Genomic DNA, 14,459 nt, shown 5'->3' with positions numbered 1-14,459 from the left:
GAAGCATTGAAAGACAGAAGTTATTCAGATGTCAATCGGAAAATGTGTTCTATACCATCATCTGTCTAGCAGCCTTTAACGGGAAAACAGCGAGAGGGAGAGAGAGAGAGAGAGAGAGAGATGAGTGCGCTGACAGAAAGATAGATGTGTTTCTCTCCACTGGAACCTTGTGGTTGCTGTCAGAGTCATAAAGCCCTTTAAACCACCATGTCCATAATGACACTCCTCATCCCGCCTATGGTGACCAGCCTCTACGTACGGCCACAGACTACCAGCAAGGACTCTTGAAATGCACCCAGCAGGAACACAGCCATGACACCCGATCTTCCAGCCGCTGATGAATGAAGCGCTGAGATGTCCAGGGCGTTCAACCTCAGAAAGACTGGCGTGGAACCAGAGAGCCGGTGCTGAAACACAAGTCCATCAGATGTTTGATGAGACCCTAGATCATGTTCTCCAAGCTTTCCATGTCGGGCTCTCCGAGCGCTGTGGTCCTCTCTCACAGATATTGTTCTATTGTGGTTCCTCAAGACAGACGTTCCCTCCAGAGAGGGTATTCTCTGTCTACGGGATGGAAATGTTTAGGCAGCTTGTTCTGGTGGACTGAACACAAGTTGGGTGGTACCATAGACCACAAAGGCCAGTCTGCTGACAGAGGAGAATGGTTAGCTGAGGCTGGCATTCTTTGACATTGTCTACACACACCGTTCTGTGAACGCATCCAACCTATATGCTGTGGGATGTGAATGTACAGTAGCACTAAGACAGGGTACATTAAAGAGAGTCATAAGGAGCTGTACATAATTTATTGCAACTTTATAGTGATACATGATGAACTAGTTACATTATATTACAAATCTTTTATGTACAGACAAAATGTGTTGGAACTACTGATACCAACAATGAATTTATACAGTACATACACTGCTTGGTTTTGTTTTTTAATGCAAGCAAATTTAAAACCTGGGCAAAGCTTGTTTTTGTAATAGTTGTTTTGTGGTGTCACCTTACCCTGTCTCGCAACACTGTAAAATACAGAACTAGGAATGCTGATTTATTGTCTTCAATTGTGATGATCCATGGAAGAGTATTTCATTTCTGAAAGACATTGGCCTCGTTCCCAGGGGGAAGTCAGTATATCTGAAGGATCATCTTGAATATCGGTTGCTACAATTTACTTTCCTGAATAGTTTGTTTACAATGTAAAAAGAAAAGTCACTGGAGATAATGTTCCTGCGTCAACATCTATAGTTATTTGTTGTATTATAAGTATATAGTAGGTTTGCTATCCCAAAGCTACTCATACCGACTTCCCGTGTCCTTATACCAGACACTGCATCTTCAAACATGAAGAACGGTGCTAGAATGAACCTCCCTCGACCCCCTCTCTATCCCGCAACAGCCGCTTCAAAGTCAGACTTTGTGTTTGATACAATCCATTACAACTGAGCAGGAACAGAAGTTAATAGTACACCAATGCATGGGTATAGATGCAGTAGATGTGTGACACCCACTGCCAGCCAACAGTTAATACTGAGGGCTTAGATATTGCACGTTCTTAGTCACTGTCCTGGTGAGTTGTCTGTAAGGTGCCTTAATGCCACATGGGAGGGGAGAAATGGGGACATATCAGTGTGCTGCAGCCTGGGGGACCTAGCTGATGAAAGTAGGCCTGGCTAGTAAACGGGAGAGCTAGCTACAGATAGAAGCGCTAGCTACAGATCGAAGCGCTAGCTAGCCAAAAGGAAAGCTAATGAAATGTATTTGGGTTGGGCCGGATCATCATAACCACTTTCTTTAGAGAATAGGCCCCGCCTCTGAACTCTGCCCAGTAGACACCATCTTGGTATCGACTGCGGTAGTGTCCTCCTCGGTACCAGACTCCGTTGAGGTTGGAGTGGGCACAGGCGTTGTACCACCAACCGCCCTTCTGGTAGTGAGCACAGTTGCCTGGGAAGAATAACAATACAGAATTATCATTGTTATCATTATTGTCAGTATTAGTATTGGAGGAAGTGGATTGCGTTTGAAAGTTGCTAAACGATGCTATTGGCCTAAAATGGTGCTAAAATTGGGTTTCACAGTTATCAGAAGATTTGATCATTCAAACAATGATTTTTACTGAGGAAGAGTAGCATACACAATGTTATTGTTCATTTTCACGTTACCTTCTTCGGTTTAATAACCCAAACATGATGAGACCTGAGGTAACATGCCGTCTGTCCTCACCTGTGTACACGTCGTGGTCTCTGTCCAGCGTGGTGAACTGTTTTCCGTTGTGCCAGGTGAGGGAGTCTCCAGCGTTGCCGTGGTAGCGGCCTACCCTGAGCTTGTAGAAGTCTGCCTCGGGCTCCAGTCGGAAGCTGGCGTACTCTGCAAACACCTTCCTTCCTGACCAGTCCTCCAGGGTTACCAGCAGCTTGTAGTTGTCCTGATTGGTCAGCCAGTAGATGTTCTCCAGTCCCAGCCAATACTCACCGTCTATATTTCCAAAACCTTGCTGGGAATGGCAGAGGGAACAGACAAGACTCTCACAATGGTGGAAAGGCCCTTCATGCTGTCGAAACACTGTGATCGTCTGACATTCAGGACCTCTTCCCCCTGCCCTGGAAGCCACAGTCCCTGCAGGGTTAGACACTGACAATACTCTGTCTCCCAGTGCTGTCTGTGGGGTCAGATGGCTGAGCGGTTAGGGAATCGGGCTATTAATCAGAAGATTGCTGGTTCGATTCCCGGCCAAATGACGTTGTGTCCTCGGGCAAGGCACTTCACCCTACTTGCCTCGGGGGGGAATGTCCCTGTACTTACTCTAAGTCGCTCTGGATAAGAGCGTCTGCTAAATGACTAAATGTAATGTAAATGTCTGAGAGCAGAAAGAGTAACAGCGAATCAACCTCGGGACCATGTTACAGGATTCAGTGCCCAGTATGTTGGAGCAGTTTGCAGTCCAGTGGGGGATCTAGGTCTCAGCAGACCATATGCTTTGAATCTTTGAAAACCCTTCTCAAGCTATGACACGTGTCATTTCTGACTCATGTGGTGTAAGGTGTATTGTAAAGGTCTTAGAAAGATCTCCGGTATTAAACTTGGCAAGGTTTTAAACAAGACCCTTGCATATTTGAAAAAGCTGAAGAACCATTCAACTGCTTTCGCCCTGTTGGAAGAGTTTTACATCCTCTCAGCGTACAGAAGAAACGGAAGTCCCTGCCGGCCATAGACTTCCTCCAGTTCTACTCTCTGAGGACTGAGGATATATCTCTGCAGTAATGTCAATATAAATCACTTTCCTGAAGAGGGAATAATGTCGCGTTGGCCCATTTCTGCACGGCAGCATTTCTTTTCAGGCAAGGCCACCTCTTGCTCCCATGTGTTTCTGATCAGGCCTCTGTGTTTCCTGACTCAACAAAGACCCTCCTCATGTTAGCCGTGGTTGTGACTGACAGGTGGAGCGCCCCACAGATACGCCGGAGCTGAGCAGGGGAGAGCGAGCGAGCCGCCTAAAACCTCAACAACCGCCTCATTCATTATTCCCTCACATCTGTTTAGGGTCAACCACGTGTGAAAGCTACCTGGCCCTGCCCCCCCCCCACCGCGTCAATGCTCAGAGTGTGATGCAACGCTACCTGTCAGGACTGCAAGTGTGGACCCAAAAGCCGATTCCTCTGATTCTCAAAATATGCACCTTTTCTTCTTTTATTGGAAGTTCAAAATATATAAAAAGCAGACCGTCATAAGTATAACCAAGGAACTCTAATGTACACTGTGCCATGTGAGAAGAACGAAGCATCCAAGCCACATAAAAAGCACAGAACAAACAAGGCACAGGTGAAAACAATATATCCTAATGAGAATAGATGAACAGAACCAAAACCAAGAAAACACAGCGAGGTCCTCGGATGGCCATCAAAGGGGTCACAACCCTGACAGCAGGCGGTCCGCCCCGTGTTCTCACACACCTTGTACGTCTCCCAGTTCCTGAAGAAGTTGACGGAGCCGTCCCCCCTCCGCTGGATGACGGTCCAGCCTCCGGGGTCGTGCCTCTGGTCGCACCACACCTGCATGAGGCGGTTAGCGTTCTCCGGCTTCACCAGGTACATGCCGCTGGCCGTGTGGCCGTCCTCCAGCGCCTGCAGACAGTCCTTCCACGGCCCTGCCACAGAACGGCAAACACACACACACACAGGTTTGGGATCACAGGTCACCAGTGTGGATGCTTTACATTTACATTTGAGTCATTTAGCAGACGCTCTTATCCAGAGCGACTTACAGTAAGTACAGGGACATTCCCCCCTTCGAGGCAGGTAGGGTGAAGTGCCTTGCCCAAGGACACAACGTAATTTAACACAGCCGGATTCGAACCGTTAACCTTCTGAATAACAGCCTGATTCCCTAACCGCTCAGCCATCTCCCCCCCCCCCCCCCCCCCTGTCCTGCTTTATTAAAAAGCAGTGTGATTTTGGAAGTGTAGAAGCTCTGAATAGTAGCCTGATGATTCAGCTCTCGCACTGACAGAGGAACTTTCAGTGGCAACGGCTCTCAGCTTTTAGGTGGGATTGAATTTGGCTGCCACTCTCACAGGGGAAATGGCCTGAAGCGATGAAGCCAAGATCAACATTGGAACAGAAGCAAAGGGAACCCTGATTGTGAAATGATGCAACAGCAAATAGATCTTAGATTCCACCTCTCCCTCTTCAGTACCGTGAGCTGTGCCTACAGACATTCCATCTGAATAACGGTGTCTAGAACGCTGTTGGCTTCAAACTCTCATTTGTTAAAGTGGTGATCTTTATCTCAAACTTTCAGACTTCAGCTGAGAAACAGTGAAACAGTGGCCCCCTTCATCTGGAAAGGTCTTGTCACTTGTTGTGGGTTTCAAACGAGGTCTCTCACCAGGACCCAGAGCTGAGCCCTGCTCCCCAGAACTCCACAATGTTCTATGCAGCTGTTGCAAGGGGGTCCGTAGACAGAGCCTTTTTCAGTCAAGTACAAATACAAACTCTGCTCTGTCTTGACTAAAGGTCAAAATCTTTCAAGCGGAGACTGAATCCTGGAGAGGAGGCTCAGAGGAAAAAAGCATATGACTTCAGTTTTGCTTTCGCTCTCTGCTGTTAAGAAAAACTGAGCTGAGGGTCCTCCCTGTCAGACTGGCTGCTTGTCTGGGGAAAGACTTCTAGAACTGTACCAATTTCAGACAACACCAAGTGAAAACCATGAAACCGTTTTTCAGTTCTTGCCATGTGGAGACTTCTGGATCCAAGCCCAAATTCCAAAACAGAACCCATTCACGTGACATTCTTCAAGTAACAATAAATTAGAAAGTAGGCAGTTGAGCACCAATACTTTTGTGAAGTCTGCTTTCGTGGGCATGCTGAGAAGGGATATGAAGAACAGTGATCATCTGTGTTCCTTATCTCAGAGCTGCCTTTCACCCTGTGGTGTCTGTGAGTCCTTTCTCATCTGTATGATTTCATCAAGCGTAAAAAACAGACCTGCGTCTCACAATTGGAAGGTTTGACAGCTGCAGTCGGGATTGTGTTTTATATCGTTCCATTAAAACGTAGGTTTAAACAATGAATGGAGTTCACGTGCATCTCAGCATAACTATGGTTTATGTCTCAGCTGGTTCCATATCTGTTCAAATGAATTGGCTTATTGCCCCATCGTCATTACACTCCCCCTCCAGTCTGAAGCTTACCAGTCAGCAGATTTGGAGAAGAAAACAGGACTTTTTATTGGTCCAGTGGCTCTTCAGCTCTAATTGGATGTGAAAGTGTTTACCTTCTTCAGATTTGGATGAAGGAGAATCACTAACTGACCTAGTTTAGAAACTGTACACAGGGAATGGACACAGACAAGACGGAGAAAAACACACCAAACGGGGAGAGGCGAGAAGCATTGAGAAGAAGAACCTTTTTCATCCCTTGTCTGTCGAGTTACTCCAACACTCACGGAGCACATGAAAACGTGGGAGTTCCTGTTGGTTCTCCAAGCCAGAGCTGCAGGGTGTATCAGTGGTGAGCCGAGACCAGACACAGCTCTCCCCTGATAGGGCCTGGAACAAATGACATCACACATACTCTCCCTGTTGGTCTCTCTTATCTTACTACAGACCTCTTTCTTCTCGAGTCCAATGTGATACTGTACTTTCTCTCTGAGTCTCTCTTTCTCTCCTCCCCCCCCTGGTCTCTTTCATTCTCTGTCTCCCCTCTTTCTCCCATGTGCTTCTGTCCTCTCTGTATCGTCCATCTCCATGCAGGTCAGAGTTGGACAGACCTCCTTCTTAGTGTTGAGGGTTTACTTAACCTTTAGGGTGGAAGTTGCACAGGCCCGGACAGGAAATTGCGCGCCTCTCTTAGAAAGTACTGTCAGAGCACACTGTTCACAGCTCCGGAAAAACAGCAAACTGTAGCTAGACGTTGAGGGATAAAGTGCAGCATGGGGAAGGCAGGGTTTTGAATTCGAAAGCCTTTCGTTTCCGCTGAACAAAGTACATTCCCAGTCCCAGAGCTAGCCTGCTCCGCTCCTGTGAAGCAGGTTTGCGTTTCAATCATAACTGAAAAGTAAAGCTTAGCATGACTTTGTTGTGAAAGCCAGAGTGAGCATTTGTTCGCTCTGCAGTGCCAGGCAACGGCGAGCAAGGCCACACGGGCCCACTTAAACACTCACTGTACGGGGAGAAACACCGTCTGCGTAGAGACAGTTCCCATCTGCATCACATAATAATACCCACACCAGTGCGGACACAAGCTTACAAAACTCCAGGATTGAATTAAAGACTTGGGACGGACTTATCACGCTGCAATCTCGGGAAACAATACGAATTCCATTGATTAAACGGTCCAGATAAGGATGCCAAACTGGATCATCACCACAGGCCAACTCTAGGCTGCCTGACTATCAGTTGTGTTTTAAACGAAGACGCTTCTCTTAAGCTGTTCCAACCGTCCATGACTTCAAACAAATACTGTTTACCCTTTCACAGCGCTGTGTGTGTATCAATCGAGCCAATAGATGAATGCATCTCAAAAGACTGTGTACAACAACAGCCCTGTTGTCCTCAAGGCGTTTCTGGGAATGTGTGTTATTCATATGGACAATGGTGAGGAGAATGGATAGCTGCTTTTGTCTGGTGATTAATGATTAGACGGGTCTATGTGCAGCTATATGTGCCTACGACACACACTTTTTCTCTCTCTCACACACACACACACACAGAGCTTTCTGTTTCACAGTCTACTCTTTTGGGAGAGTTTACTGGAATTTGCTCCCATGGATATTTTCCACTTGTTTACTCTGAAAGGTTGAACTTTGCAACACATCCCACCCCAGTCTTAAGTACAGAACAGTTTGAGTCCAACAACTGAGTTGCGAAAACTCACCCGAGGGTTTGTTGGTGGTGGAGGGGCTGTGAGTGCCGCTCGGCATTGTGGGAAGGGCAGTTCGTTGGAGCTTCTGGTTTTGGTCACTCTGGATCTCGTTGGTGATCTGGTTGGTGAGACGTGGGGAGGGAGGGGGCTGGAAAGGCTTGACAGGGGTCGGAGGTCGTGGCAGGGGCTGGGGTCGGGGTTGGACGGGGGGGACGGGGCGCGGGGCGGGCCTGCTCTGACACTGCTCCTCCAGGAGGGCAATGAGGACCGACTGGTTGGTAGCCAGTGTGGCCAAGTGCTGGTACTTATGCTCCAGGTCCCTGTAGCGATTAGTGAGCATCTGCATCTCGGCGGTCTGGTTCAGGATGCGGTTCTCCATCTGGGCCAGCTCCAGCGAGTTGTCCCTCTTCCTGATGATCTCGTGCAGCAGCTGCATGTAGAGCTGCGTCACCCGGGAGTTCATGTTGCGGCTCTCCTTCCTCAGGAGCTTCACCTCGCTCACCACGCCTCCGTCCACCTCCACCAGCTGCTGCAGGGTTTCCAGCTGCCGCTTCTGCTTCAGCAGCTCGCCGTTCAGAAGCTCCAGCTCCTGCTTGCTCACCCGGTTGGCCAGCAGGGATTCGGGCTCCCTGGAGTTGACGCAGATGGCCCCCGTGACTTTCTGCTGCGGTACGACGAAGGTGTAGGAGCACTTGTCGGCCTCCGGGGGGACGGGTGGGGAACGCCGGCTCCTGCTTCTTCCCCCAGTGTACAGGAACTCCCTCCCCAGGCTCTCTTCGGGGTTCTCCTGGCCCCGGTCCCGGCCCCCGTCCTGGGCCTCGTCCTGGGCCTCGTCCTGGGCCTCGTCCTGGGCCTCGTCCCTGGTCTGGCTGCCATCTCGGGGTCTCCCCTGGTTGCGCTCTGCTCCACAGCCCATGCAGAGCCCATGCAGCAGAAGGACCATCAGCAGCACCGCTGCCGGTAGCTCCATGAGTCTAAGAAGAGAGAGAGGGGGGAGGGGAGGTCACATGGAGAGATGGAGAAAAACAGACAAGATCATAAGAACACATACTGTCAATGAGAACACGTGGCGTTAAAACCCGCTCCTCCCCCCCCCCCCCCCCCCCCCCCCCCCCCCCCCCCCCCCCCCCCGGCCTAAACTTCATAAGCACCATATCGGCTCTTTTTCTGACAGCACATCCAGACACGCTTTTATAGGTCTACTGATTGGGGCCAGACACCCTGTCCCCAGGATGCTCTAAGTGTTCAGTACCACGCTGCTCAGGGCCCCCAAGGGTGCTGGCTACCCCGTATTCATTACCCACCTCAGCCCCCAGGCCGTTAGAGCTGGAGAAACCAGAAAGACCAAATGAAACAATATCCTCCACCCCTGCCGAGCCAGGCCTTGGGACACCGGGGGAGTTATGGTGTTGGTGTTGTGTTGCATGAACGTCAAAGAGGAACGCTTCACTGCAAGGTTCAGGGGACTCTGGTTCAGAAGCTTCCTGCTACCGCCAGACCTATCTTCACCACAGCAGACGCACACACAGACATGTTCCATGTGGCTGTCACTGGTCGCAATCCTTTCCACTCCTCCAAAGGAAACTATGTATTAATTATAATCTGTTCATAAATTATCGGTATCTTTAGAGGCTTTGTTAAGTCTGTTATTGCTGCTGTCCGGGAGGGAAGGAAGTTGTTTAGCTTAGCTGCCTGTCCTGGATCCAACTCTCCCTGGGGCTGTGCCACACCTAGGATCTGCTTCTCTCTGCTCCATCTGTTGCCTCGGACACCATTGCTTATGGAAACAGTGAGACAACTGCAACTGATGCTATTCGTGGAAACTGTTTTAAATTAAATATTGATCTAATTGCATCAGACCGGAACATATATAGAGGTAGGATAGAAGAGGCACTGACTCTGGTGAGATGAATGTGTCGTATTCTTCCCTGGAGTTTACTTTATGTAACTTTTCTATTTTGCTTCAGATAAACAGGATGAACTTTTGCCTTTTTCAACCCTCCCCCTGAGCTCATTGTATTCTGGCCACAGACGACCGGACAGCACGGTTACAGAATGTTTCTCATCACAGATCATTTGTCTGTTGTCTGACAGGAGATTATGACATTCGGTGGGATGATTGTGTTTGGTTAAAGTAATAGGAAGGCCAGTCACAAAGAGAACTCTAAGTGCCATTTAGCGGGCAGAATGAAAATAGAGGCAGTCTAGGCCATGTGTCCCAGAGTTCTGGCATTATTAAAAATCTAACTGGTAGCTGCAGCTGAAGAGGACCTGTTGTTATGAGGAGTGGAGGGGATGCCGCTGAGAGCAGAGGAGAATGTAAGCTCTGTGTAAGGATAACAAGACCTTGCACCCCGAGGGCTTCCTAATGGAAAGCTGCTGCCGATTGGATTACAGAGGATGCTTGGTGGACCACTTCCCCAAACTCAGAACCAGGTCTAGGACCAGGACCAGGACCAGGATCTGGTCCAGAGAGGGGGGCCTGGAGCAGGCTTCTCAGCCACACCACCCTCAGTGTCCTACGATGCACAGCTCTGGTCATAAACTCTAAGAGGAGCTCAGTGAATCATGCTGTTTCTCTGGGAACGAGGCCACCACTGGATCAGAAAGATGTTGACCTCCCTAAGAACGAGCCTTTCCCTGGTCTCTGGTCAGTTTCAAACCACTATGGTTTGGTTCTCTGTCTAATAAATCCTCTGTTGATGAATTGAAAGGGACTGACTGAGTCCCCAGAGTTCAGATAGACGATGCAATCTTAGCACGTTTTTTATGCTAAGACAAAGAAGAACATCAATGGGATTAACTACACATTTTAAACACCCAATCATCTCAGTGAAGTAACTGCTTTCATGGTTTGGTTTCAGAGATATCAGAGTCTTCAGAGACTGTCAAGAAACTTCATAGGAATTTGCCCAATCAGTTCCAATACCAGCAACAACAGCATCATAGTTTATACACTAATAGAAACTAGTGTGTGTCTGTCCAGGAAGCGGATGACTAGGATTGGTTCAGTGGAACGATGACACATGCAGCAGGCCTCCCTCACCTCTGAACAAGGACAGGAGTGTGTATGTGTGTGTGTCTGTGTGTGTGTGTGTGTCTGTGTGTGTGTGTCTGTGTGTCTGTGTGTGTGTGGAGAAGGGGGTGGCACCAGGGAGAGTCCCATCTGCCCATGAAGAAAGCCCTATCATTAACCTCTCAACCCCTACAGCCACAACCGCCTCACATCCACCCCTCCATCCATCAACCCCTCCACCCACCCTCCCACCCATCCATCCATCCACCCACCCCTCTATCCATCCACCCCTCCATCTCTCCGTCTGCTATCTCATGACAGCCTCAGTCTGGTACAAACTAAAGCTACACAGCCAGCCAAGCTCATTACTGTCACGGCATCATGTGAGTTGACAAGCTGTCGGTGACGGGACACCCGGTTCCCATGATGACCAGGTGTTGAGATCATGTCCCTGTGGAGGACACCCTCCAGAGGACACCTCGGGACGCTACACCCCCAGGAGGGACCAGGACGGGGGAGTGACAGACGATGATACACAGTCACCACACAAGTGGATCAGCCTTCGAGAGCGAGAGGAATGTGTCTCAGTGACCCGTTCTGGGACAGATAGCCGGCGTGGTGACAGACTTCCTGCAGTGTCCCACTGCCCACATATTCACAGGTCTGTGGCGGAGGGCTGTCGTCCGTGTCTGTTCCTCTTAGGATTCAAGCCAGCACGACAGGCAGGGCTTTGTGTCGGTCAGTGTGTCTGCAAAACAGCGGTGCGCCCCAGTGTTTTGTTCATGTTCAGCACGTAGTAATTAGAAGGAGAGCGGACCATTCAGAGCCCATGTCTCTCGCCCCCAGCCCCTCTCATTTTACCGTGAGTGTGGCATTCCTCACATTCTTCACGACCTCATTAGAGGTGTGCAACCACGGACACATATACAGACACGGTTAAAGAAACAGACACATCAAAGCTACAAACACAGCTACAGACACAGCTACAGACATAGTTACAGAGACAACTACAAACGCAGAAACATTTACATTTAGTCATTTAGCAGACGCTCTTATCCAGAGCGACTTACAGTAAGTACAGGGACGTTCACCAGAGGCAAGTAGGGTGAAGTGCCTTGCCCAAGGACACAACGTCATTTTTCTCGGCCGGGAATCGAGCCAGCAACCTTCTGATTACTAGCCCATTCCCTAACCGCTCAGCCACCTGACTCCCTAGAAACAGACCATTAGGTTCCATAGGTGAAAGTGGGTGCCATGTCACAACTGTCCCAGTCAAAGCCTCCTTATTTTAAACAGAGAAGCAGTACAGATATAAGGCAGCTGCTTGCCCAGTTTTGCCCAACCTGGCCCATATCTAATATCTTATATCTATAATATAATCATATATCTTATCTAAGCTCTGCCCAACTCCGCTCAGCCCCCCATCTGAAGCCAGGATGCCATCTTACATTTTAGACTTATTTTCAGACATTATTTTCCCCTCCAATAATTCAGGATATCACAACTATCAAGCCAAGTGAGGCTTGGTTTTCTATATCTGTATTCTGCTACTACAGCGTTCTAAACATCTTGGAAATTAAGAAGCTGTTCTTGGGAAACCAACAGCCCCTCTCCATGCGGTCTCTTGTGCCTGTCTGTCTTTGTCAGGTGAGTGTGTCTTTGCAATCTAATGCTGCGAGGCTGAATGTTTATCGGTAGTTGACAAGCACTTCTGTCCCTACCTGGTGGAGCCTTAATGCATCCACTGCTTCTCTAGCAGCCCCAGCTGTGCTCTCCTCAAACAGGAAGGCCTGGGACAACAAACCTTTCATTGTAACCCCAGACAGAACCTGAGGGCTGAAACAGATCAGGATGAAAAAAAATAAATAAACGCTCTCTCTTTGAGCAGCATGAGAGCCAGCAGTCTCACACTCTGCAGCTGCTTTGCCTCACAAGGTAAGTCCTGGTTTATTAATAGATAACACAACTGAGCTCATGGAAGATTTCAAAAACGTTTGCGTTTACTTGAGTCTCTTTTATCAAGAACATCCCTCACTGAATCCCCAAATCCCCCTGCCTCTGTTTTCCAGTAGGCAGCGTGTCATGACGATGTAGTCAAAAGTCCAAAGACAACAAACGCTTACCAGATAACTGGAGACTGCTACTAATCCTTTAGTTCCCTTCTCTTCCTGGTGGATGAAGTTCCCCCCGAAAGAAAGTCATCCCCGGTCAGAAAGCAGCTCTGGGGTCTCTCTCTCTTTCCCCTCCCTCTCTCTCTCTTTGGTACTTTGTCACCCGAGTCCAGTCTGGCAGTTAGAGGTGACGGAGGGTTGAAGCCTATTATTAAAACACCTCCGTAGCTCCACCAGCAGCTTGGCCGGCTGGGGACTGAGCAGAGAGGCTGGAGACGACGACAGACCCCAGTCTAGGAACAGGAGAATACATCCACTGCAGGATGCAGTGTCTTCAGAAGCACAACCAGATTGTGAGCCAGTGAGATGAGATGGTGTTTCTCTCTGGATGGACTGGTCTGTCGCTGGCTGTCACTGGCTGAGAGCTGATCCCATCACTGCTTCATAGTTCTCAGAGGCAGTCTCTCTCTGAAGCACCCTGACTCCACTTCTCCTCTCTCTCTCTTTCTCTCTCTCGCTCTCTCTCTCTCTCTCTCTTTCTCTCTCTTTCTCTCTCTCTCTCTCTCTCTCTCTCTCTCTCTCTCTCTCTCTCTCTCTCTCTCTGTCTCTCTCTTTGGCACAAGGTCTGCCCTTTCTCCTCCCCTCGCAAAACAAGATCCTCACGCTTGAGATACAACCTCTCCACCCCCTTCTCTCTCTCTCTCACACACACACACACACACACACTCACACACACACACACACACACTCGCACACACTCACCACTGACACTCCTGGTTCACCACCTCTTTCTCTCTCTCTCTCTCTCTCTTTCTCTCTCTCTCTCTCTCTCTCTCTCTCTCTCTCTCTCACACACACACACACACACACACACACACACACACTCACACACACACACACTCACCACTGACACTCTCCTGGTTCACCACCTCTTGCAAAAGAGAGCAGTGTTGTCAACCAGGATCAGTTATCAGGCATGTGGACAAATCCACAGTATCCTGGCTCTCCTTGTTGTAAAGTTGTATTAGCTTGTTTTTGTCACGCTATGTTGCTTATTGGGAGTTAGTTATTGGGAACATGTTATTCATCCAAGTTGATGAACTTACTCTCATGTCAGTGTGTTGACAAACTTACCAAAGCTTGAAAAATAGACGATTGGTCACACAGAGAATTGGCAGTGATGGTGTTCCCCACCTGACTCATGGAGTCTGATGGAAGTTTGGTTCTCATCTGGAATGTTCTCGTGTTGTTCTCCTGTTCTGGATCAGGGCTGTGGGGGCGGAAATGTTTTTGTTCAGAGCAATCATGTTGTAATCTAATGATGTTGTGACTGAGTGCTTCTACTAGCTGTTTATTTACTGACTCAAACCTCCCTCCATCTCGAGTCGGTTGTTTACAAGGTAAAGTGTGTGCGATACTACCTTGTGGAAGTCAGTAAATCAAGTCATAAGTGAACCAAATATTTTTAGATGCCCTGCTAAATGCTCATCTATGTCAATGACGAGTGGACGGCAATTCTGTTTCAAAGCAAATTCGAATGTCAGTATAAATATTTGTGATGAAAGCGTGTCGCAAAATTCAGTGCCTGTGTACAAACACAGACTGTAACATGCAACAAGTCTGTAAGGTTTCGTAAACATGCCACTTGTCAGTGTTTTATGTTAGTCTTGTGGACCATAAAAAACACCAAGTAAAAATGCAATGTTTTACAACATACAGGATGTCAGTCTTCGCCCTGGAGCACATTACAGTTTATTAACGCACGTGTGTGTCTGTGTGTGTGTGTCTGTCTAGCAGATTTTAAAATGGATGTTGTGTTCTTACCTGGTCCGGATCAATACATGGGAAGCTGAATTATGTCTGGTGTTGATCTCTGTCTTATTTTGGAAGACCAAAAGGAACAGGATTACAATTATCCAGCCTGTGAGTCCTAAAAGCGTGCACAAGCCTCTTAGTATTGACCTG

General features: G+C 48.5%; 1 protein-coding gene across 1 annotated transcript; it reads right to left on the bottom strand.

Moving 5' to 3' along the window:
* Window positions 1-787: 787 nt before the first annotated feature.
* On the bottom strand, window positions 788-13,006 carry LOC124462276 (angiopoietin-related protein 2-like). The gene is made up of 5 exons (XM_047013925.1): window positions 12,507-13,006; window positions 7,380-8,341; window positions 3,957-4,150; window positions 2,230-2,500; window positions 788-1,950 (listed from the first exon to the last, which is right to left on the bottom strand). The coding sequence occupies exons 2-5, from the start codon at window positions 8,335-8,337 to the stop codon at window positions 1,751-1,753; spliced, it is 1,623 nt and encodes a 540-aa protein (XP_046869881.1). The 5' UTR covers window positions 8,338-8,341; window positions 12,507-13,006; the 3' UTR covers window positions 788-1,750.
* Between the last annotated feature and the right edge of the window lie 1,453 nt (window positions 13,007-14,459).

Source organism: Hypomesus transpacificus, unplaced genomic scaffold, assembly GCF_021917145.1.
Source record: "Hypomesus transpacificus isolate Combined female unplaced genomic scaffold, fHypTra1 scaffold_208, whole genome shotgun sequence".
NCBI lineage: Eukaryota > Metazoa > Chordata > Actinopteri > Osmeriformes > Osmeridae > Hypomesus > Hypomesus transpacificus.
This window is presented reverse-complemented; position numbering and strand designations above follow the sequence as displayed.

Coding starts and splice junctions, on each gene's coding strand:
- LOC124462276 (XM_047013925.1), bottom strand. CDS start 8,337: ATGGAGCTACCGGCAGCGGTGCTGCTGATGGTCCTTCTGCTGCATGGG. Junction 2,501..3,956: donor GGAACTGGGAGACGTACAAG/GTGTGTGAGAAC, acceptor TGCCATTCCCAG/CAAGGTTTTGGAAATATAGA. Junction 1,951..2,229: donor AGACCACGACGTGTACACAG/GTGAGGACAGAC, acceptor TATTCTTCCCAG/GCAACTGTGCTCACTACCAG.